Source organism: Tiliqua scincoides, chromosome 5, assembly GCF_035046505.1.
Source record: "Tiliqua scincoides isolate rTilSci1 chromosome 5, rTilSci1.hap2, whole genome shotgun sequence".
Taxonomy (NCBI): domain Eukaryota; kingdom Metazoa; phylum Chordata; class Lepidosauria; order Squamata; family Scincidae; genus Tiliqua; species Tiliqua scincoides.
Genome location: NC_089825.1, coordinates 49,509,504 through 49,533,669, shown reverse-complemented (window position 1 = coordinate 49,533,669; position 24,166 = coordinate 49,509,504). Strand labels below are relative to the sequence as shown.

Genomic DNA, 24,166 nt, shown 5'->3' with positions numbered 1-24,166 from the left:
GCCAACATTCCCATTCTGAAGCAACAAATGGAAAGTAAAGTGAGGTACTTGGCCTCATTGTTGCTTGACAAACCTTTTTTCTTCCTTTTGTTTAATCATGCTGAGAAATAGACCTGTATACATACGCACATGATGCTGGTGCCTGCTTGCTATCTCACTGCTATCTCACTGCTGAGCCTCCAAAGAGAGATCACAAATGCACCCTACTGCTCTTCCGGTAGAACCTGGAAGTGACATCGCAGTCATCACATCACTGCACTGGGTTCTGGGGCCTTTGGCTATGCCACCCATCCCTGGCATCTCCGGCTAGGTTTAGAAAAGAGTCCAATCTGAAGTCCAGGAGAGCTGCTGCCTGCCAGTAGATACTACTGATATTAGATAATACAGTAAACAGTAGATGGACCAATAGCCTTCCTCAAAGCAAGGCAGTTCCCTTTGCTACAGGACCCAACCATACATTCAATGGAACTATAATGGCTTGAGGTTGAGACACATTGTCCTAAACAGTGGTGTAGTGATTGTAGGAATTTAGAACCACACCCTTGTGGAACATGGAGGCTTAGAGCTGACAGAAGATCCCTGGAGACAGAGCTAGTGGGACCTTCATCAGAAGCTGAAGGGAGGCTGTAATAGAAAATTATATTGAGTTAATTGGTATGTCCTTCATGTGATTGAGCCTCTAGCTTATTCCAACTGATTCCCCTGAACCAAAAACATAGATGATCTTGCAATTGGGGGGGGGGGATGGAATTATTACTATATGTAGCATATGCAAGCATACGCTGTATGTGATTAGTAATAGCAAATCTAATTAAGACTGCCAGAAATATTTAGGTTGGCAGAGCGTAATGAATTTGTAATTTGGCTAAGGCACAAAGGTTAATAGCATCCCTAAGTTGAGGATCTTTAATCATTTTAAACAACCAAGACCTTGGTTTTGTGTCTCATCTAAGAGGTGAATTCTGCCTCCTGGAGAGGAATAGAACAGTGTTCTTTTCTTTTAAAGAAGTTCTTTTATTTAAAGAAGAAGGAGGAGAACTATGGGTTCTTGGGCTTTTTAAAAAAAATCTGCCCGTTATCTTTAACTCCATGGAGGTGTGTTTAAGAAGCTAAATATAGACACTCTTTTTTTAAAAGCCACAGTGTAAAATTATAGCAGGCTTGTCAGCTGCAGCTTGTGCTCTTGTGGTCAAGCCAAAAAACAAAAAGAAGTGCCCCAAAATACAAAAGAGCAGGTGCTCTGATCATTGATTTTCTTTGGTTTCCACAAATGTACCCCACAATCTGGTGAGAACAAGGCTCTTGCAGGCAGTTATTATTATAGCCTTTAAGATGTTCATTCAAAAGTTGTTATCCCAGGTGTGTTTCAACACCAGAGGAACAGGATCTCCACACAAGCTGCAGTGAACGAGAATGGAAGATCGCAAGGTTTGGGCCAACTGCCCCCCTCCATTCTATATATGAATCCTGTTTCCTTTGGATCTGGAACTGCTGTTGCGCCCATTTGGAACTGCTGCCCATTTGCGGCAGTGGCCCAGAAGCATGCAACATCGACCCATCTTTTATGCCACCATAAAGAGCCTTGCACCACTGGAAGCTAGTTCCAGCAGCGCAAGGCCCCAATAGGATTGAGGCCACATTTTTGCCTTTATGCAATTCCTTTTATGGGCCATGCGGTCATAAGAACATGAGGGCTCCTAGTGGATCAGACTTTAGGATCGATTCACATCTAGCAGGAAGCTAGCAGGTTCCTTCAACAACAGAGGTCCAGGAATGAAGTCCAACAGCTGGACAGTTGATGGAACATTGTCTTTGAACATCAAGCAAGTTGTCACCAAGCAACAAGCCCTACTTTCAACTCTAGACCTTATATTTTTTTTTACCTGCTTGGTAGTGAAAGCCACATCCACAGATTGTCAAAGTGATTGGAGTGACTTAATCGTAAGAAGGATGATTCTTAGATCTCTTCCTGGAAATGCCAGGGAATTGACCCAAGACATAAGAACACCCCACTGGATCAGGCCATAGGTCCATCTAGTCCAACTTCCTGTATCTCACAGCGGCCCACCAAATGCCCCAGGTAGCACACCAGATAACAAGAGACCTGCATCCTGGTGCCCTCCCTTGCATCTGACATAGCCCATTTCTAAAATCAGGAGGTTACACATACACATCATGGCTTGTAACCTGTAATGGATTTTTCCTCCAGAAACTTGTCCAATCCCCTTTTAAAGGCAACTAGGCCAGATGCTGTCACCACATCCTGTGGCAAGGAGTTCCACAGACCAACCACACACTGAGTAAAGAAATATTTTCTTTTGTCTGTACTAACTCTCCCAACACTCAATTTTAGAGGATGCTCCCTGCTTCTGGTGTTATGTGAGAGCATAAAGAGCACCTCTCTATCCACTCTATCCTTCCTGTGCATAATTTTGTATGTCTCAATCTTGTCCCCCCTCAGGCGTCTCTTTTCTAGGCTGAAGAGGCCCAAACGCCGTAGCCTTTCCTCATAAGGAAGGTGCCCCAGCCCCGTAATCATCTTAGTCGCTCTCTTTTGCACCATTTCCATTTCTACTATGTCCTTTTTGAGATGTGGTGACCAGAACTGGACACAATACGCCAGGTGTGGCCTTACCATCGATTTGTACAACAGCATTATAATATTAGCCATTTTGTTCTCAATACCTTTTCTAATGATCCCAAGCATAGAACTGGCCTTCTTTACTGCTGCTGCACACTGGGTCGACACTTTCATCGACCTGTCCCCCACCACCCCAAGATCTCTCTCCTGATCTGTCACAGGCAGCTGAGAACCCATCAGCCTATATGTGAAGTTTTGATTTTTTTGCCCCAACGTGCATGACTTTACACTTACTTACATTGAAACACATCTGCCATTTTGCTGCCCATTCTGCCAGTTTGGAGAGATCCTTCTGGAGCTCCTCACAAGTGCAAGAGCTTAGTACAAGACCTTCTGCATACAAGCTTTCCACCTGCACAGTGGCTTAATTTCAGTGTTCTTCCCCTCCAGCACATGGCTAGGTCACATGAAAAATACATGTCACTCTCTCACAGGCACTGTGCGTTAAGATTAGCACTCCCAATGCACAAAAGGAAGTAGGAGAGGGTATTACTTCACACTTCCTGTGACTTCCTTATGCTAGTAACTCTCAAATTCCCAATAAGCAAACAATTTCAGGTTCTTAGCATCCCCATTTGGCAATGCATTTAAGAAATAATCAAGCACTTAAACATTGGCTGTGTATACTGCTCAGTGCAGCAGGGTCTCTCTCTAGCTCTCTCATGCAGCAAGGACATGAACTTTAAAGTCGCAGTGGACTCAACCTTGACCTAGTCCATTCATCCAAGATCATCACAAACCTCAGCAGCAGCTCTACTCCAGATCATGTTAACCACAACTCAAGTGAAGAAATGTCACTGCCCGTTTACATGCTACCTGTTCATGTAATTATTCTTTGTGTGTGTGTGTGTGTGTGCCCTTTTGAAATGTCAAGTGTGATGACAAAAAAGATCTGCCTTGTCTGAAATTGAAGGCTACCGAGTAAATAATGCATCATCAGCGGGTGAAAGTGTTTGTTGCCTGCTTAATGAGTAGTATGGATGTCTCCACAGAAGCTTCCAGGGAAAGTGAGGGCAACAAAATGAATGTAGGCTTTAGGGGACTTTTTGCTCAACTAGAAAGGAGACTTTTGAACGTGATCTTTTTGACTCTCTGACTTCATCTTCATGGGGGCAGTGATAAGCTACTGTCTAAGCCAGCGATTTTCAACCAGTGTGCTGTGGCGGATCGGTGTGCTGCAGGAGTATGGGGAAATGTCATTTATTAATTAGGGCCATTGGGGAATGTGAGCCCCATGCAAGCAACATGGTGTGCCTTGTCAATTGTCCCAAAACTGATGGTGTTCCTTGGCTATTTTAACGCCTTGTCAGTGTGTCATGAGATGAAAAAGGTTGAAAATCGCTGGTCTAAGCTCTACAGATGAAGGGAAAGGAGAGAGGCACTGGGCACTGAAAGAATCTTTTCCCCCTCCCTTACAACATAAGGCCATCAAAATAAGCAACATATTCTCCTAATAACTGTTTTCTTGAAATCTGTATCTATACAGCAGGGGTTATTCAGTACTAGAGGCTACTAGTTAAACAGTGGTTTGTCTGGCTTTCTAATTATTCTGCACCCAATACCAAATGACATGCCTGTGCAGAATTGCAGAATATATACCAATCTTTAGGTTGGGTTAGAACAAATATTCAGAATGCCTTTTCAAAAGAAAATTCTTGAGCGTACATGTCTGTTCTTATAGTTCTTCTGCTCTCATGTCTTTGAGTTCATGAAAAGTATTTGCATGTATTTAGTGCAAAAAACAATTTTACATGAGCTGGTTTACTATTGGCCCAGAATGATTACGAATATCCTTCCCGTATGATGCCGTTAAAACACTTTATGTCTATAAAGAGGTCGTCTCCAACTGTGGCGTAATGAAACAAAACAGAATGTGCCATTAAGCCCAGTTTTCAAGCTTAAACATTTTGAAAACATCATTAGCTATGAGTTGAGAACCGCTAAATTGGAACAAGCAGGAAAAAAAAAATATTTCCTTAAGCAAGACTTGTTCTAGATTGTTACTAAGCAATAATAATGCCAGCAGCTGTGTCGGTAACATTACTTTAGAAATAATTATTGTTTGCACTATACATTTAAAGAACTTCTCTGAAACGATATATCCTAGTTTTGTCTCCCCTTCTTTCGCAGAGTCTAATTATTGAATCTGAGCCTGTAATTCAAATGCCTGGGGTGAGGCCTCTTCATATATATTGTAATTTTAATTTTGGCCCAGTGGGTTGGCCTATAATGTCATATTTCCTCATTCTCCAAGAGGCCCAGTGTATTTTAATTTTTCCATTACACAGGAGTCGTCATATTTTTTTTTTAAAGGAAAGTAAGTTTAATTACTTTGTGAGAGAATTCATAAGTACGTACTCTGTCAAATACATTCTACTGACTTTATAACTGGTTCATCTTGTGGCTGAGGTCCCATTGTTCTTATGGTGGCACTGTATTACTAATACAGAGATAATAATTAGCTTGCTTATGTGTGAAGTGACTTTTGTGCCTAAAATCTGGTGGAGTCAGAGACTGATCTATAAATACATTTTGAACTCAAAGATCGGATCTGAAATTAGAAAACTCTTAACTGTGTTGAAAATGGTCCTCCCAAATATAAATGTTGCCACAAATTATAGCCAAGAAAAATATGGCAATTTGGGGCAAATTCATACACTCACTGGGCAAATGAGAATGTTTACATGGTAAAGAGGTAGATATTCCTGGTAGGTTTGTAACCCAGCTATCGGGCTGACTGACGGCCCAATCCTGAACCCTCCCAGCGCTGGCGCTGGGTGCTGTAAATGTGCTGTAAAGCATGTTTACGGCCCTGGGAGAGTAGGAAGTGAAGGCTCTGGGCCGCACCAGTCAGTTGCCGGACCCAGCGCCAGCAGAGGAGGATGCGCTGCCACTAAGAGTAAGTGAAACACCAGGGTGGTGGCACAGCCTCTAGGGGGCAGGGGAGGGCGGAACGAGGGCAGGGGTAGGAACTGCGGCAGGAGGGGGGTGGGGCCGTTTCCGGAACTCAGTGTTGGGCTGAAAAGCCTAACACAGAATCCCTCAGGTCTGCACCGGCAAAATAGCCAGCACAGACTTGAGAAGCCCCTCCCATTGCCCACCTCTGCTGCTGCTGCTCCTCCCTCTGATACTCTAGCCCAGGGGTTTCCAAAGTGTGCATTGCAACTCCTTTGGACATAATGGTGCACTCACCGTGTTATGTCCCCTGAGGCCCCTCCTACCTGTTCTCCCAGGCGGTGCCATCTTGAACCTTGCAAAATCTCATGAGATTTGGGTGCTGCCATCTTGAATCTCACAAGATCTCATGAGATTTGGGTGCCACCCTCTTGCAAGATTTTGCAAGATCCAAGATAGTAGCACCTAGCTGAGCCAGGAAGAAGAGGCTGCGGGGGTGTTGTGATCCATATAAGTTTGGGAACCACAGCTCTAGCCTCTCTCTCTTTCCCCATACTTCCATTTAGTTCCCCTCTTCCTTCTCAAATCTAGGGAGTAGAAGCAGAAATGCCACTGGGTAAGGGGGGAAACATTTGGTTCAGCAAAACACCATGCACAGAGGTGGCCTGTGGTGTACTGCTTCAGGTGTCAGGCTTCTTGGGAGGAGGAGACAATAATTTTAAACAAATAAATGCCCAGTTTGCATCCGCATTCCCCTTCAGAAATATGTGCACATTGGATATTTGCATAGTTGAATATCCAGTGATTCAATATTGAACTGTTGATTAGAACTTGAATAAGGCAAGAGAAACTGCTCAGAAGCAGGATTTAGGCTATATGGGAGGAAATTTTAGCAGCTGAAAAATAAAAGGATCTAATGATCAATTAACACAACTTACAAAGGCAAGAATAAATTACATTTTCATTTCATTTCATAAACATTTATTGGCATTAGGAACAGTAAAATACACAAGATAGCTTGCCTTCATTAACACATCCCAAAAGATGGTAAGTTAGTAGTGACTTCAGAGCTATCCTCAAGGAGGAAGCCCACAAGACCTTTGGAGGGGCTGATAAAGCTTGACAAAATTGGCTCCAATAGGCTTTCGCGGAGGTATTTATGAGCGGAGCAGTGGTACAAAATGTGAGCGGCAGTGTCGGGTTCCAGATGGCAAAATTCGCAAATTCTACCCTCAAATCGGATATTTTGAAACCTTCCAGAGAGAACTGAGAAGGGGAAAATATTAAGTCTTGCAAGCATAGAGGCTCGCCTCTTGCAAGGATTCAGTAACTTTCGGAAGTAGTTCAAACCAGCAAGAATAAATTGTTCATAGCATCATGTGTATCCTATAAGTAGTAACATCAGTTTTGACAAATGCTTGAGTAAAAAAGCAAAACAAAACAAACTCTTACACCACTCTTAATACACAGTGCATCTGTACTAAGAAGTATGCCTTGTTGAGGCTAATGGAATTTAATCCAAGGTAAGTGGGTATTATTATTATTATTATTATTATTATTATTATTATTATTATTATTATTATACTTTATTTTTACCCCGCCTTTCTCCCTGAAGGGAATCAAGGCGGCTTACAAAACAAGGTTAAAACAAGTTAAAAACATAATTTAAAAGCAGATAAAAAACATAACATATCATAAAAACAGTAGTCAGATAAAAACTAGTCAGGTAAGAGCATAGCGCAGCAAATTAGAAAAGGATCAGTCCTGTGAACAGATGTTAAAAAATATTAAGGTTAAAAAAGATGTTAAAAAGGCTAGGAACTCAGAAGGCTTTCTAAACAGAAGGGTCTTCAGGCCTCGCCGAAAAGTTTCAAGAGAGGGAGCAGTTCTTAAGTCAAGGGGAAGGGAATTCCATAGTGTTGGTGCCACTACTGAGAAGGCCCTATTTCTTGCCACTGTCCCACATACCTCCCTAGGCGGCAGCACTTGTAAAAAGGCCTTCTCTGATGACCCTAAGAGGGTATAAGGTCTCAGCTTTGTTTCCATTAGTTAAAGAACAGGAAGATTATGTGGATAAAGCAATAGATTTCAAGACTGAAGGTCCATATGTTTTGATTTCAGGATTTCTTCAGCAAATCCGATCCTTTCCTGGAAATTTTCCGAATGAATGATGATGCAACTCAGCAACTTGTTCACAGGACTGAGGTAAGCAGGGTACAGCTAGCAAAGGAAGGGGGTTCCTTGCATGATCAGTGGTCACACCAGCTTTGGGGGGCCCTGGAGCAAAAGTCCTGCAGGACCTCCCTCATTGGTGCCCTTCTCTATGTTTTGGTAAATGTGTGCACACACCAGCTACCCCCTTATGGTGCCTGAGAACCAGGAAGTGGCTAGAACAGTGGTTCCCAAAGTGTAGGTCGCAACCCGCCATTGGGAACAAAACCTGGGCCATTCCCCAGGGGAGTGGGGAATAAAGGGGAGTGACCCAGGAGTGGGTCCCCAACTGCAGTGATCATTTGACATGCTGCCTCAGGTGTCAGGAGGTCTTGGGTCAATGCTGAGTATAGCTATTCAGATATCACAGGCATGTTCCATTCTGTGGACCTTACCAAGTCATGTGACATTGCAATTACATTTCAAACTCCTTTCATTTCTCTACTCTCATGAGGATTCGAGAAACTTTATTTTCTCATTCCATCTAGGCTTCTCATTGTGTAGGTTTAAATTGACAGAAGTTCTCTCTCTCTCTCTCTCTCTCTCTCTCTCTCTCTCTCTCTCTCTCTCTCTATATATATATATATATATATATATATATATATATATATATATATATATATATATCTTACTTTAAACCACCATTTGATGACCTTGCCAACTGACAGGCAGAAAAAAGTAGCACTATGTGATACCAAGTATTGCCTCCACACCAGTGAGTTGTGATGCTGCCAACGATGCTCTGGCATCGTTATTTTTAGCATGTGGTGAAGGGTACTCATAGCAGCCAAATGTTCCCTCACACAGCTGATTCAGTAGTCAAAAATTCACAATGCGAGGTGGCTGCTTAGGTCCAATATGGATGGATCCTGGCAGCCATTATCCTGTGTGTCTTCAGTCTCATTCACTTTCCATGTTGCCAGGCATGGCAATTTTGGGGACCCACATTACATCCCTATTTCCTCCTGATGGTATAAACATTTGTCCTGGAAAAGCCTGAATTGTCAGACGTTTGCTTGTTTGCTTGTTCTATGTTATGCTCTTTCTTTTTTGTCTGATCCAACCCTAATGCAAAGAAAATCAGTTGAAGTATTCCCAAGGACTCCAGTGGGCTTTGAAAAGCAGCTTAGTTGCCAAATAAATTCTCCAATGTCAAAACCACTGTGGAACATGCAACATGTTAAATATTATGTTAAACCAATTGGCTGTGATTAGCATATAGCCACCAAATATGCCACGCTTCAGTCTTCAAAAAAACATCAGCTGTTTTTTGTCCCCTTGTCTCTCTGATAACAGATCTTCATTTGTAAGTCAAGATTATTCTGCAGTGTATTGTTGTTGAAATGTTCTTTTTTAATATTTTCTTTTGTAGGTGGTAATGAATAACTTAAACCCAGCCTGGAAATCATTTAAGGTGTCTGTAAACTCGCTCTGTAGTGGAGACCAAGATCGCAGACTAAAGGTCAGTGATTTCTGCAGAACAAGACGTTTTGTAATTGCAGAACTTTTCTTTAAAATCTTTGAAATTAAAAGATTACAGCTAGGAAGAAAAATCTTGACATCAAAGTACATCATTTGCAGATTTATTTATACTTGGCCAATTTGAATTAATGCTCACACAGCAATGAGTTTCTCTAATGACTGTGCCTTGTATTGATATTGTAAGGTCTCTCAGTATAACACAACAAGTTGCATCCAGACAACTTATTGTTGCATCCAGGCCAGAGTTTCTCAATGTTTGTCCTCCACTGTACCATTTCATATGATCTACCTATTCAAAGTGCCACCAGAAGTAAATGGCAATGACATCATCACCAGTTACTTCTAGGATGGGAGGCCACATGCTATGCGACAAATACGAGTAAGAGCCTCAGGGTGGAAAGGAGGGCTTCTTCCAGAATGGAAAAGCATGCTTTGGAGCTCTGCCCACCAAGCTGTGCCTCCAACTGCCGTTTGTTGTGATATGTTCCTGGTCTCGCTACCGAACGGCAGGTGTCCAGAGGTCCAGGAGTACCACCAAACACCACCTCAACTGGTAGTACCTGTACCACAGGTTGCGAAACACTGATCTAGGCCTACATCTGTCAATCAAGTTTGCAGATCTGCTGCTTGAAAACTGGTATCTCAACTCTGGAGGTTGTTAGGGAAAATACTACAGCAAACTGCAGAATTCGGTTCAAGACTCTGTGATGTGTTTCAAACCCGCCACTGTAGAATTTCTAAGATTATTCTTTCTTTCTTCTAGACTTATGTGTGTGTGCAGACTTCCTAGGGACTGTTACAATTCTAATTTCCCTGTGTTTCATGATGTCCAAAGTCCCTCTAAGGAAGGTGCAGATTTGGAATGTAATTTAAGAGATGGCAAATCAATCGTCAGTTGTTTCATTTATGATTATCCATTAACTTTGACAGAAGAGAGGAAGAAGTACCATTTTTCTGGCTGATATATGAAAATGTGTTTGGCGAGCCCTGCCAGATTTTGTACGCACTATCTATGTAATAGTTATTTACCTATTGCCACATCAGTTCTAACCAGGATTGTTGAAGTTTCTAACTGTTGACTTTCTATTGGTCTGAGAGCTACAGGAATCCTGTTAGTGAAAAGGTGGCAGAATCACAATTTCTCAGGCATGTCACTTCCCTTTCATGCTGATCACAATTCATATTGTAAGAACTGGAGACAGAAATGGGTACCAAAAGGAATTGGCAGGCGTTGTTTGTACTGTGGGTTTCTAGATATCTTCATCAAACTGCATTACTGTGAGAGGTCATGTTTTGCTAGTTGATTTTGATAGGAACCAGATGTGACACAGAATATGCAGATTAATGAATGAAAGTGTTTCTACGTTGCTTTTGGGTACAAAATGAATGTAGGCTTTAGGGGACTTTTTGCCTAACTAGAAAGGAGACTTTTGAACGTGATCTCTTTGACTCTCTGACTTCATCTTCATGGGGGCAGTGATAAACTACTGTCTAAGCCAGCGATTTTCAACCAGTGTGCTGTGGCGGATCGGTGTGCTGCAGGAGTATGGGGAAATGTCATTTATTAATTAGGGCCATTGGGGAATGTGAGCCCCATGCAAGCAACATGGTGTGCCTTGTCAATTGTCCCAAAACTGATGGTGTTCCTTGGCTATTTTAACGCCTTGTCAGTGTGTCATGAGATGAAAAAGATTGAAAATTGCTGGTCTAAGCTCTACAGATGAAGGGATAGGAGAGAGGCACTGGGCACTGAAAGAATCTTTTCCCCCTCCCTTACAACATAAGGCCATTCAAAACCCCTCGAGATGGCTAACAGTGTAAAAGGATATTAAGGGCGCAATCCAGAGGTGCCCGTGGGCCAACGCAAGTCCCTTGCACCGACCCAGGAGGTTTGCAAATGTGCCATAAAGCACGTTTGCATCTCCCTGACAGGAAGCTGGGCCAACGCTCAGAGGAGCACTGGTTTGCGGAAACATATAAACCTCCGTGCTGGCTTCCACTCTGAGCCTTGCATCCGCCCGGCTGGGCTGATGCAAGCAGCAAAGGTAGGTGGGGGGGAGGCAGGGAGGAGGCGGGAGGGAGGTGTTCCTGGACGGGGGGGCAGGTGGTGGGCAGCCCCGGGGCAGGTGGGTAGGGAGCAGGAGGCAGGGCTGGGATCCGGCAGTTATGCTGGATCCCAACCCCCGTTTCCGGGGAGAACGGAGCGGCTCCAAGCCCCTCCACTCTCCTCAGACTTACACCACCACAAGAGGTGGCGCAAGTCCAAGGAGACCCATAGGGGCCAGCAGTCCTTACCCAGAGATAAGGGGAAATGTTTCCCCTTGCCTCTGGCTGAGCTGCTTATGGCCACAATCTTGCACTGGATAAAGCCAAGCCTCTTGGCTTGCCTTTTCCAGCGCAGGATAGAATTGCGCCCTAACTCAAATTATAAAACTGAAACCATAATTAATATGGTTTAACTAATGGCAGCACTCCCAAAATGGCCGCCAATTGAGCACTCCATGCTCCGTCGACTGCCATTTTGTGACTGTGGAGCTGAGTCAGGAAGCTACTCGGTCCGGCATAAGATTGGGCTGTAGGTTAATGCCTGCGGTCTATAAAAAGCAGGGTCACACAACCCCTTGGTGCATGTGCACTGATCTAGTCTCAGGAGCATCTGGTGCTTCATGAAACCATACCCATCTGGTAAGTGGAGATTCAAGGACCATGAGCTTAGATTAGTGTGAATATAGGGTAGGGAAGGTATCAAGCAGATTAGATTTATGGAGGAAGAAAAAGACATTCCTCAGAGGGAAGATAAGTGTTGGTAATCAGAGGTCTTTCGGTGGGAATTTCCCTCTCTAGCAATAGTCCTTAGCCATATTTTACCACTCCCAGTGAAAACGAACTCATGCATGCATGTCATGGAAATTTTTTATTTTATTTTAAAAATCACCATCATATATATTGCAAATGTCCTGGCAGATTAATTATGGCTATGGATTTGGGTTAATTAATGTTGCTAAAAGACTCTGAAGATGAAAAGACTGCGTAAGTGATGACTATTAACAGTGCTAATAACTTGGATTACTCCAGAGAGGTGCTATCAGAGAGATGAAACATCTGCTAAGAAACTCACTACTCTTTTCATTTCCCCAAGGATTCTCTTTAAAAAAAAAAAAAAAATAGCAAATTTGAAGGTGAAGGGTGGCATTGAATAGCTCCTGCCCCTGGCAAAACTAGGACAGCCTGTGACAACAGACTCTCTTCCTCTCTTGCTCTTTCTTTCTCTTCGCTTGGATGGTTTTTTACAGGCTAATATATATTTTCAGTCTGACAGAAGCTTTCCTTCAAAACACTGCCACAGCCCCACTGTGTCTCAAAAACATAGCAGCAACATCCTCCTGACCTGCTGAAGAGACTGCAAAACATGGGCTGAGGTGACAGCCAGTAAACAAAATGAACGATGCCAACCCCTTGTTCCCTGAGATTGTGTATACCTCTCAAAAGGTAGCGGGGTTCAAAATGTTATTTCTGAATCTGACACTCTTTAGACAAAGTAGAAGCTAATTTTAAAAGTGAACTAGTACGGTGGGTGATAGGACCACAACTGTGTCATGGCCAAATGGGTCCCGGTTATTGGCATCCCTGGACATTTGTGCCCGCCTTTTTTTGCATCCCAGACATTTGCGCTCCAATACATTTATATTAGATGTACTTTTTATTTTTAAAACGCAAAGGTAGGGTTAGAGTTATGGTTGGAGTAAAAGTCTTAGCATTTATCACATGGGGTTTGTTGCCCAATTATACTGGGATGCAAATAACAGGAATGTCTAGGGACGCCAATGACTGGGAAGCATTTGACTGGGGCACAATCCTCCAGGATGCAAATACGCTAATACCAGTATGGTGCTTTTCAAACAGTGGTACTTCACACTATGGCCCCACCACCATGGTGATTATATGCAGTGGCGTTCCTAGGGGGTGCGAGGATGCAGGCCGCCAGGTCCTCCAAGAGGATTTCTACCAGGGGGTACAAAGTTTCCTTAGGGCCCGTTCCCAAAGTGGGAGCGGGTGAAACAGAGTGGGGGGGCAATGGGGGTGGGCACCACTTCTGCAACAGCTGTAGCCCCGCAGCTGTGTCCCTGACCTCCCATCCACTCCTTCATGGCAAGCAGATCCACAAGCCAAAGAGCTCCTGGAGCAGGCCAGCTTCCTCCCAGATGTGATGCTCTCAAAGAATGCATGCATTCCTGGGCCTGGTGTGTGTGGCTTCTGGCAGTAGTTGCTGCCATGTGTCATGTGCATCCTGTGTGGGCAGTGAGTCTGGGTGAGATTGGAAAAGGTAAGATCTCAGGAAATTTCTGGGTCCCCTCCTTTGGCTACTGGGCTCCCTTTCTGACCCTGGGCCTGGGTACAAATTACCCCCTTTACCCCCCTCTCCTAGGCCCTGCAGGCCGCACTGGGTGATGCGCGTGGGGGGGGGGTGACACCACTACTTGCCAAAATTTTTAAAACATTGGTATTTTCAAATAATGCCATCATATTATTTATCAGTTGATGTATGCTTTCATGTAGAATGCAGTGAAACAAACCTCATTGAAATATCTCTATTCTATCAAAAGTTATAGCCAAAAAACCAGCAAGGGCAGGGCGACAGTACTTCACCATGCCCACTACCTGGGGCATCACCCCACCCACTGCATGGGAGGATGTCCAACATAGGAGTGATGCACTGGCCTCTGACACTGGGTGACACCCAGTGACACCACTTTCATGTGTCACTGTCCTACCTGTCCCCACCCCACTGGAAGCAGAGATGGATGGAGAAACAGTGAGCCAGTGGGCAAGATGTTGCTATGTGACTGCCTAGCCCTTCACCAGAGGCTCAGTTAGGGGGAAGGCAGATGGAGAGCATAGCCCCAGCACCAAAGTGGAGAGGAGGGGTTGGCATGAGTTCAAGGGAGGCAAATGGGGAATGTCCTCTTCCATCACATCACATCCTCAATTATATTTTCTACTGATAGCAACGAATTGGTAACTTCTATTGTTCAGAGACATTTCAGCAGAACTGGCCTCATTGTAGCTCATTGAAACTTGCACTGGAAATTAATATATCATACAAACTATGTTCCCCAAGTGTATTATTTAAGTGTCTTTTATTACTATTGCAATGCTCAGGGAACTACATATTAAGCAGCAAAATGTTGGCATCAAGAACCGGTGTTCACCAAGACTTTGACTTCACACCTGCAATTATTACTAGCATAAGGAGGTCTAATTAAGTAGCCTAAGTAACTAGTAGGCTGTTCGAGACTAGCAGTTAAGTATCTACATCGGCTAACCTACATCCAGTGACTGTAATTAAGATGAAAATGTTGACAGTGATGATTGAAATCCTTGTTCCTGTATATTCTCTCTTGAAACAGGCACTTCTCTCTCACTCTTTTTTCACTCCTTCAAAATACTTAATGCCAAGAAGGTAATTTATAAAACTGAGGCACTATAGCTTGCTTTTTGCCCTCAGATCTAGGCATATGCCCACCACCATGAGTTGTAAAAATCATTCTAAGAACATACAAAGCTGCATTATTCTTAGAACATTGATCCCTCTAGCTCAATGCTTCCCACACGTTTTAGAACAAGGACCCACTTTTCAAAATGACAATCTATTACGACCCACAAGACAAAAAAAATCTAGGAAAAAAATATTTTACTTATTATTTTAGGCTGCGATCCTAACCAACTTTTCAGCCTAAACCAACTTTTCAGCCAACAGTTCAACCAACTGTGTGTGTGTGTGTGTGTGTGTGTGTGTGTGTGTGTGTGTGTGTGTGTGCAGACATTTGCGAGACTCCCTAGAAATGGAGTTCAAGGACTGTTCCCCCAAACCTCACAGTCATTCCAGGGTACCCAGAAGGCTGAACTGCAGGTGTGCAGTTAGGGGCTTCTAGGCCAGACAAAAGACTGAAACTGGGTTCATAAATAGTCTCTGGTGTGCCAATTACTAAAGAAAATAGGAAAATGTGACATTTTAATTTGGTGGGATGAAGATTACCTCATACCACAGGTGATCATTCCAGATAATGATTTTCTTTTGCAAACCAGACAAAGGTGCTTGCAAAGTTGGTTTTTCTTTTCTTGTTTTAAAAACTTTTAGCTACCCACCAAAAATCAGCTTGCAACCCACTGATGGGTCCCAACACACAGTTTGGGAAACACTGTTTTAGCTCAGTATTGTTAACAGTATTGGCAGCAGATCTCCTGGATTTCAGTTGGGAATTTTTCTCTGCCCTGCCTGGAGATGTCAGGGATTGAACCTGGGACCTTCTGCATAGAAAACAGGTGCTGTTCTACTGAGCTGTGGTATATAACAATATTTTGCTTTATTCTGTAGACTGCAGCCTGTCACTCAATCTGTAGCAGAATAGCATTACTCTGATAAGAAATCATATCAACATAACATTTTCAGCACATTTTTTGCAGACTTTATTCCAGGTAGTTTAGATCGATTGCTCAAATTCCAGTCATTCTTAATAGCTTCTTCTGTGAACGGAATCAAGAGCTGTAAAGACACACAAAAGGTCCCCTGGTCCATTTAAAAAAATTTACCGTTATTAAGCATCCTCTACACGCAGTTTTGTGGGGATATTTTTACATGGCTTTTAATCCACTTGAATAGCCAAGTCAACAGGAGAAAAGAGGAGAGGCTGGTTGAGATGGCTTGGCAAGTCAATGAAACAGGAATTGCAATGTTCACTGAAACAATCTTAAATGCTTATTTTTACATCTTTCATGTGAACAATCACTGTGGCTTTCCACATGATGCTTTGGACTTTGGTACAACTCCCTGCCCAAATACTTGTATGCTGTGGCCCAAATCCTAACCCACTTTCCTCCACTGACATAGCTGTGCCAATGGGGCATATGCTGCATTCTGCAGTTGGGTTACAGTCACGGAGGCCTCCTCAACATAAGGGAATGTTTGTTCCCTTAACTTGGACCTGCATTGTCCTTACTTTGGTGCTGGAAAGTTGGTTAGGATTCTGCCCTGTGTTTGTTGGGAAGTGTGCCTGCATGTAGTATTCATGCCAACTGATTCTTTAGGTTGTGTAGAAGCAAGGTCTAATCCTTTCCCTCTGACTGTGTGGAAGCCATGGGAAAGGTCTGTATGCAGTAACCTTCAGACCACTGTGAGGTAGCTGTGCGCACACGTTGCCACACACAGAATTTGGCTTCCAGTGCATGTTTTGAACTGTTTCTTATGTGTGGTGGTCTGTGCACATGTCTGCCACACCATGAGCCACAATGAGTTGAATTTTATACACTATGACCACCATGCCCCATGGCAAGCTGCAAAGAACTGTTAAAGACAAGGACACAAATGTGTTCTTCAATCAGCTGGCAAGCATTGGTCCAGTTGCCTTAGCAACCAGCATGCCCACCTAACAATGATCAAGTTCATATTTGGGGAAGGAGAAAAAGGACCGGGTGCAGTCAGAGCACTTAAGTAGAGTAGCCGATCCCCATCTCCAGAATGTGTCTAATGATGACACCAGGTCTCGTGGCAAACGTGACCGTCTTAATACCAGTCTTACAGCCCCGTTCTATTCTTCCTCCCGCCCCACCAATGCAGGCACCCCAAAATGGCTCTCACTGTATCCTGAAGGGGAATAGTCCTGGAGACTTCCTTCCCTTCATGGGATGGAGGGATCTACTTGGACCTGCACCAGCAAAATAGCTGGCACAGGTCCATATGGATCGGAATCAGGTCTGGAAAGAGGGTGTGGATTCGGAAGGTACTAGGGTATTTGCATCCTGGATTATTGTGTCCTGGTCACATGTGTACCAGTCATTGGTGCCCCTGGACATTTGCATCCACATGCAAAAAGAATGCCCAGTGTCCAATACCACTGATGAGGACACAGTTGTTCAGGACGCAATGGTCCTGTCACTGATTCAGAAGCTACTGCTGCTGCCAAACCTGCCCCCTTCTCAGACCCAGTGGGGAGTGCACTTAGGATGGGGCTCTTAGCCTTCATCATACTGCCATACTTTGCAGTGCTCACAAAACTCATGAACTATTTATGTTAATGCCCATTGTAACTAAATTCCTCAGCTATTCTCTTGTTGTGTTAAGCATTAATCAGTCTCCCACCAACTTAAAACACTTCTCAGCTATGATTTTTTTTTTTTAAATAGCCCAGGCCTCTGAGTAGCAGTTTTCCCTCTCAGCAGGCTATTAACCTTCCTCTTCCTTGGTTCTCTTAACAATTACCATTTATCTTCTACGCGTCTCTTATCAACAGCTTTGTCGAAATCATCCTCTCTGCCAAATTTCTGTTATCTGCTATGACAGTTAATATCTGGAAAAGTTCCCAGTAAGAGTTAAATTAAAGTCTCTGGCGGTTCAGACCTCTCAGAAAAAGATTATGTACCAATTAAATGATAGTGATGGCTTGGCTTCTGGGAAGTCTGAGAACCGGCCCAGCATGTGGAGCAACGAGGAACAGGTGTGCTGTTGGATAGACTACAGCATCGATCTTGGATTTGGTTGGGAGTCCCATGTTGCATTCAGATCATGGCTTAGCCACTCTGCTCCCCATATTTAGACACTTTTGCTTTTTTATTGCTGTTCCTATGCAGGGTTGTCTTGTTTTTTTCCCTCTCCTTTCTCCTTTCTTCCAAAAGAGAGGGAGTAACAGCAAACCGAAGAGAACAAAAAGCAAAAGAATATCACAATATCCGAACGAACCTAACGCAGGGCATAGGAACAGAGGATGAGTAACCCATTTGCCCATCCATTGCTACTTCAATGGCAGCTCTTCTAAGATGTTGTGAAATATAATTATTATTATTAACAGTATTTATATACCGCTTTTCAACTAAAAGTTCACAAAGCGGTTTACAGAGAAAAATCAAATAACTAAATGGCTCCCTGTCCCAAAAGGGCTCACAATCTAAAAAGATGCAAAAAGAACACCAGCAGACAGCCACTAGAACAGACAGTGCTGGGGTGAGGTGGGCCAGTTACTCTCCCCCTGCTAAAAAAAGGAGCACCCACTTGAAAAAGTGCCTCTTACCCAGTTAGCAGGGGTTATGCTTCCTCCCCCACAGCGGCGTAGCCAGGGGCCCCTGCACCCAGGGCGGCAATGCCATGACATCATACAGTGTCACTTCTGGGTTCTGCCACTGTGAGTGCATGCATGCTCTGGTTGCTTCCTGACACCAGAAGTGACTGGAATGTGTGCGCACTCACAGTCGCTGCTGGGGCAGATCCTTGCCAACTCTTGGCTTCTGCCATGCCACTCCATATTTATGAGCACAATGCTTTGCTCAGAGGCCTGGAGTGGCATGGCAGAAGTCAAAACTTGACCAGGAAGCAAAACTCTAAAGGAGAAGGAAGAGGGGGTGGCAACAGCAAGTTCGTGTTTGAAGAATATTAGATGGCCTGTGCCGCCATCTTTGGGGGTCTCTTGCAGCACCCCTTGTGGCATGGTACACAGGATGGCCTGTCCCACCCCTGCTTGCTATGCCACTGCTCCCCCTGCCCCCACCATTCAATTTTTGATTCTTCAGGAAGTTGCTCCCATCAGTGCAAAGAGGGTTTTGCCCCCTTCCAGAGGCAGCTCCTTCCCAAACATTCGGGACCCTCCACAGAGTGGTTTTTTAATAGGCAAGAGTGTCTATGAAGGGAGGGAAGTCCGTGTTTCACACACATACCTCAATGAATATGTTGTAGTGCCTTCATCAGAGAGGGTTTGTACTGGATCCAAGCCATGATATCTAGACTTTTTTTACTTGAAAGTCATTTAACCCTCCCCTCCACTGGTTAGTATCACATTGAGAAAGAAAGGTCTCAAATATAAAAGGTGGTAGAACTCCATTGACTAGGACTGGTTTAATTTGCTGTTTTGTCTTGTAGTTCCACACTATATTCTATAAGTATTGGTTCAGGGGTGTCAAACGTGTTTCATATAGTAGGGCTGAATAGCATTCGTGGCACCTGCTGAGGGCGGAAGTGACATCATCAAGAAGGAAGTGACATCATTAAGCAGATGATTGCCAGAAATAGGCCCTTTGTTCTCACACAGAAACTCATTAGCTGCAAATGGCAAAAGGGAAAATGTGCAAATCTTGTTCATAATTTCAAGATTTGAGAGAACCAAATGATCATGCTGGGAGAGTCCAATTATAACAGGAGCCAAAGAAATTGCTTCCAGGGGCCACATCCAGCCCAAGGGCCTTATGTTTGACACCCCTCTATCCTCAGATATTAGTGAAATTGGTGCCCATAACAGTGAGTTTTTACTTATTATAATATGAAAGGGAAGACAGCCACGAAGAAAACAAAGCTTGCTAGATTTGAGAAATCTTTATAGTTAATATATTGATTTGCGAATACCTGATTCCCCCCTCCCCCCATCTAAGCACAGTCAATAGCTGGGAGCCAAAGAGCTGCTTGGGCCCATGTGGGGGACTTACATTAGCCAAGTAGGCTTTTGTCTTTGAATGACTGCTCCATCTTCCACTACTTTAAGACTCCCTTCAGTTTCAAGAGCAGTCTGCCTATGGGGTGAGGGTGGAACTGCTCAAGAACAAGGCTCAAATCTTCTTGGACTCATAGAACTAATTCCATCGTTTTCTGGATTGTGGCCACTGTGTTTGTCCCAAGAGATGATGATATATAATGGCAATAACCATTGCCAAAAGGGAAATTCAGCAAGCCAGAGTACTAGACCTCTGGCAATGTCCAAATAACAAGGATGTTTTGCTAGCTGGCTTATGTGTCCTCGGCATCAGTTTAGTTATTTTTACATGTATTGCTGACTTTGAAATCTTAAAAAAGAAAATCATAGTGCCAAGGTCTGAACATTTGCAATCAGAATGCGTGAATTGCATGACCACTTTCTGCAGCTACAGGAAATACCCCCATGTCACAGATCCTTGGGTATCCTCAGAATCCATGGGCAGGTAAGTGGGTGAGATGGCTTGGCAGGTGATGGGGTGGACAGTGGGTATGTTAAGTTTGTGCCTGATAGCCGTGGTAGGAAAGTGAAGCAAATTGATATTCATAATTGCTCTGGAGGCCAGAACCTTACCAAAAAAAAACAAGAGTGCTTATGTTAAAACCAACTTGAATCAAAGGTTCATATTTCCTGACTTGTTAAACTCAATGCACTTGGGAATAATGGAAATTCTATCATGATAGCTGGGAGGGCATCCTGATACACATTTTTTACATAATTTAGACTGCAATCCTACACACTTATGTAGAAGAAAGTCCCATTGCAGTCAGTAGGGCTTACTTCTGAGTAGACACCCATAGGATTTCACTGTCAGTTACCTTTTGTTTAAACTTCTCTTGACGAGCCTGTCAAATTCACAATCAGATTAGTTAAAGGGTGGTAAGCACTGTTCCCTTTAAGTTGCATGCAGCTCTAGTGGGAAGCCAAATTCCACATAGTTTGGAGCATGGCATTCTTGGAAGTTCAGTGATGCCACGTGACATCATCACCTTGTGTCAAGGAACGCCCCCAGCGAAGGAGTCAGTGCAGTGGCATGGACCCCTTAGGGAGAATATTGGTGGTAAGAGTGTTTTTTTGTTGTTGTTGTTTTGTATTCTTTTAGATGACTGCTTGTGTGTTAAATGGTGTGTGTCAGGAATTTTTGGAATTTATTTGTCATTTGTATGAGACATGGTATAGATATTTTATTCAAGGAGGTCTTGGTTCATTGGATAGATCCAGAAACAATTAGAACCTGCTATCATGTCAACAAAAACTGCTTGCCAATGTCTATAGGACTTATTTCTTCTGGGATTTCTGTTGGTCTCCAAGTATTGGTTGGAGAGTGACACAGAGGTAAACGGAACGAATCAGTCAATGGTGATTTGAAACCAGAGATCTGAACTAGATCTAGTGGAGGACTATCAGAAAAAGCCAAAGGCAAGGCAAAGAAACCAACTACACTGTAACAATTTGCTCCAGACTTATCCCTTTTCAGTAAGGAGTGGCTCTTTTTAAAGTGGCCAAATTCTGTAATGATGCCTTGTATTCAGTTGATGTTTTGTCTCCTCTTAGAGGGTCTGTTGCTATCTCAAGTGAGGAAATGTGGACTCTTGATAGGATAGCTTCTTGGAGGTTGTAGAGTGCTCATTTACATGGTCTGGATTGTTGGTACCTAGCTGTCCATGTGACAAGGGATTCCTTTTCCATGAGAATCCTTCATCGGGATCTGAAGCTGATACATAGGATCACTGGATGGACTAGACCTGTTACCATCTCCTTTTTGATGAGAAAGTCCAGAAAAATCACTATCCTGGCCTCAGCTAAGAAGCAATAGGAAGTCTCAGTTTCCTTGGAACTGATATCTGAATCCTAGTCTTCCAGGTTGTTTATTGTGTCTCCACCTTGGACCAATATGTGAGAGCCACCTCCTCTGATTTGGTATCCAAGGCTGCAGTCCTATCCACACTTACCTGGGAGTCAGCCTCATTGACTGTAAGTTCAATTGACTGTAAGTTCCTTTGTAATGGAACTTACTTCTGCGTAGAAACTCATAGGGATTGGACTCTAAGTTGATAAGTGGGGACATCACAATTACTAGGAGATTAAAAAATGATAGCACATGTTCAAGAAATGACTTGATTTCTCAGTTATCATGAAAACACAGTAGGTTGTCGTTCAAGAGAAGACTAGAACAAAATAAATTAAAAAGGGAAAAATTATTGTTAAAAACTGATGAGACAGTTTGGCAGCCTTTATAGTCGAGTGAGAGAAACAGTCTGAAAGCAGTGTTTGCAAAAGTGGCAATCATACATATGTTGCTTTTTTATGTTGTAGAAACAGTAGCCTGTTTTGCAGAAAGCTATACAACAAAACATTGATTCATGGGGCCAGATTCTCATTTGATGGAATGAATTGTGTTCCATTGCAGCTTGTTTTCGCAGGCATTGAAAATAAACATCGTTGGTACTTCATTCCTGATGGGGCTTTTGTCCTCAGCTACTATTTAATGTACACATGCACATATACACATACCAAAATTGAATGTTTGTTGCAAACTTGTGTTAGGAGACAAGATGTAGACAAGTTTTGGTAATGGAAATGTTGGATGTCAAACATCAGTGGCACAACTGATTCTGAAGATGTGCTGATTACTTATCAGCTTGTGTTTGCTGCCTTCTGTCGCTGGCTCTTTGCTGACTGTAGAATGGAAGCAGGAAGCACTCGCAGGAACCAAGGCAAAGGGCTGAAAAGAGCACAAAGCTAAGCTCTTTGAACTCTGTGATAAGCATTCTTTTCCTCTCTCTGCCTCGCTTCCTGTGAGTGCTTCCTGCTTCCATTTTGCAGTCAGCAAAGAACCAGCAAGACCCACGAACAGTGAGAGGAAGGCTCCGGACACATACAGAAAATTGGCGCAATGGGGATTTTTGTACCTTTATGTTCCCTTTTATCTGCAGTTTCCATATCTGTAGGGAGGCAATGTATTCCCGTAGATACAGGGGGCACACCTGTACTCACTTTCCTGGGTGTAAACCCCACTGAACATAATGGGGCTTATTTTTGAGTAGACAGTCATATGCACTGCAAGTGACATGAATATGTATTAACCTTCAGCTGAAGTAAACCTAGCGTGTTCTTTTAGAAATGGATGTACACAACTTTGCTTAAAAGCCATCTTACAATCAAAGCCTGCCGCAGGGGACATGGGGTATAAATGTCCATTACAGCTTTCCAGCTGTGAAGCACAACTACATTAAAAGCCGGACTTAAAGCATGTGGAACGTTTTTCTGTCAGGAAAAGCTGATCAAAGAAGCATGTGTATGCTGGAAATAAGAGTCATATTAGGCAATAAGGAGTCTAGGATGAAGTTGTTGAAGGGAAGGATCATGGCATAGCTTTAGCACAGAGGAAATATTGGGATTCAGAGAAATACGTGTTTGAGGTTTCCAAATGTATTAATGGCTGTCTAGAATGATAGAAGAAATCCTTTGTTGTTTTGTTTTGTTTTGTTTTGTTTGTTTTTTACCAGGTGCACTGGAGATAGGATGAGGCACAGTGGGTTTGTATTACCAAAAGGCAAACTTAGATGAAACATGAGGTCAAAATGTCCTCAGTTTATAAGAGCTATTCAATAAATGGACAAACTCTCAAGGAAACCATACAGGCTCTTATTTCATAAAGGTTTTCAAGGGCAACCTTCTTAAAGAAAGGATCCCATGCTGAACTTCCCAGAACAATTTACATGGAACAGGGCAGAGCAAATCTGTTGGCCACTTCCAAAAAGCCAGTGTGGTGTAGTGGTTAAACCAATGATTTCCACCTTTTGTCATCTTACAGCACACTGATAAGGCTCTAAAATTGTCATAGCACACATCTTTTTTTTTTCTTTTTTTTTTACAATTAAGGTACACCACACTTTACACCATTTTTTTTAACAATTAAGGGACACCACACTTTCAGTGGGGGGGCTCACATCCCCCAATGGACCTACTAATAAATGACCCTCCCCCATAATCTCGCAGCACACTTGCGGATCGCAGCACTGCAATGTGTCATGGCACACTAGATAAAAATTGCTGGGTTAGAGTGTCCAACTAGGCCCAGAGAGACCTAGGTTCTAAATCTTCATTAGCCATGAAGGCCACTGGGTGACTGTGGGTCAGTTGTTATCTCTTAGCCTAGCCTACCTCACAGGGGTGCTTTGAGGCTAAAATAAGTTAGCTTTGTATAGGAGCTCCTTTGTAGGGTTGCTAAGCAACTTGGAAGAAGTTTAGTGAAATATACAGTTCATTCCTTTTGAGCTTAAATGCATTTGCTACAGAAAGGTCTCCTCAAAATTCTCCTTGGTGAGAATATCAAAGATACATTGTTGTGGAATCTCAGACTAGTTCATAGCTTTAATATATGCTAGTTAGCGCAGGCATTTCCCAGCCCTACCTGGAGATACAA

General features: G+C 43.2%; 1 protein-coding gene across 1 annotated transcript in view; it reads left to right on the top strand.

The window, feature by feature from the left end:
- Window positions 1–24,166, top strand: part of CPNE4 (copine 4) — a 136,884-nt gene that overhangs the window by 66,828 nt on the left and 45,890 nt on the right. Inside the window, exons 5-6 of the mRNA XM_066627186.1 lie at window positions 7,658–7,741; window positions 9,120–9,209. Coding sequence (XP_066483283.1) covers window positions 7,658–7,741; window positions 9,120–9,209 — 174 coding nt within the window. The remainder of the gene's footprint in view (window positions 1–7,657; window positions 7,742–9,119; window positions 9,210–24,166) is intronic.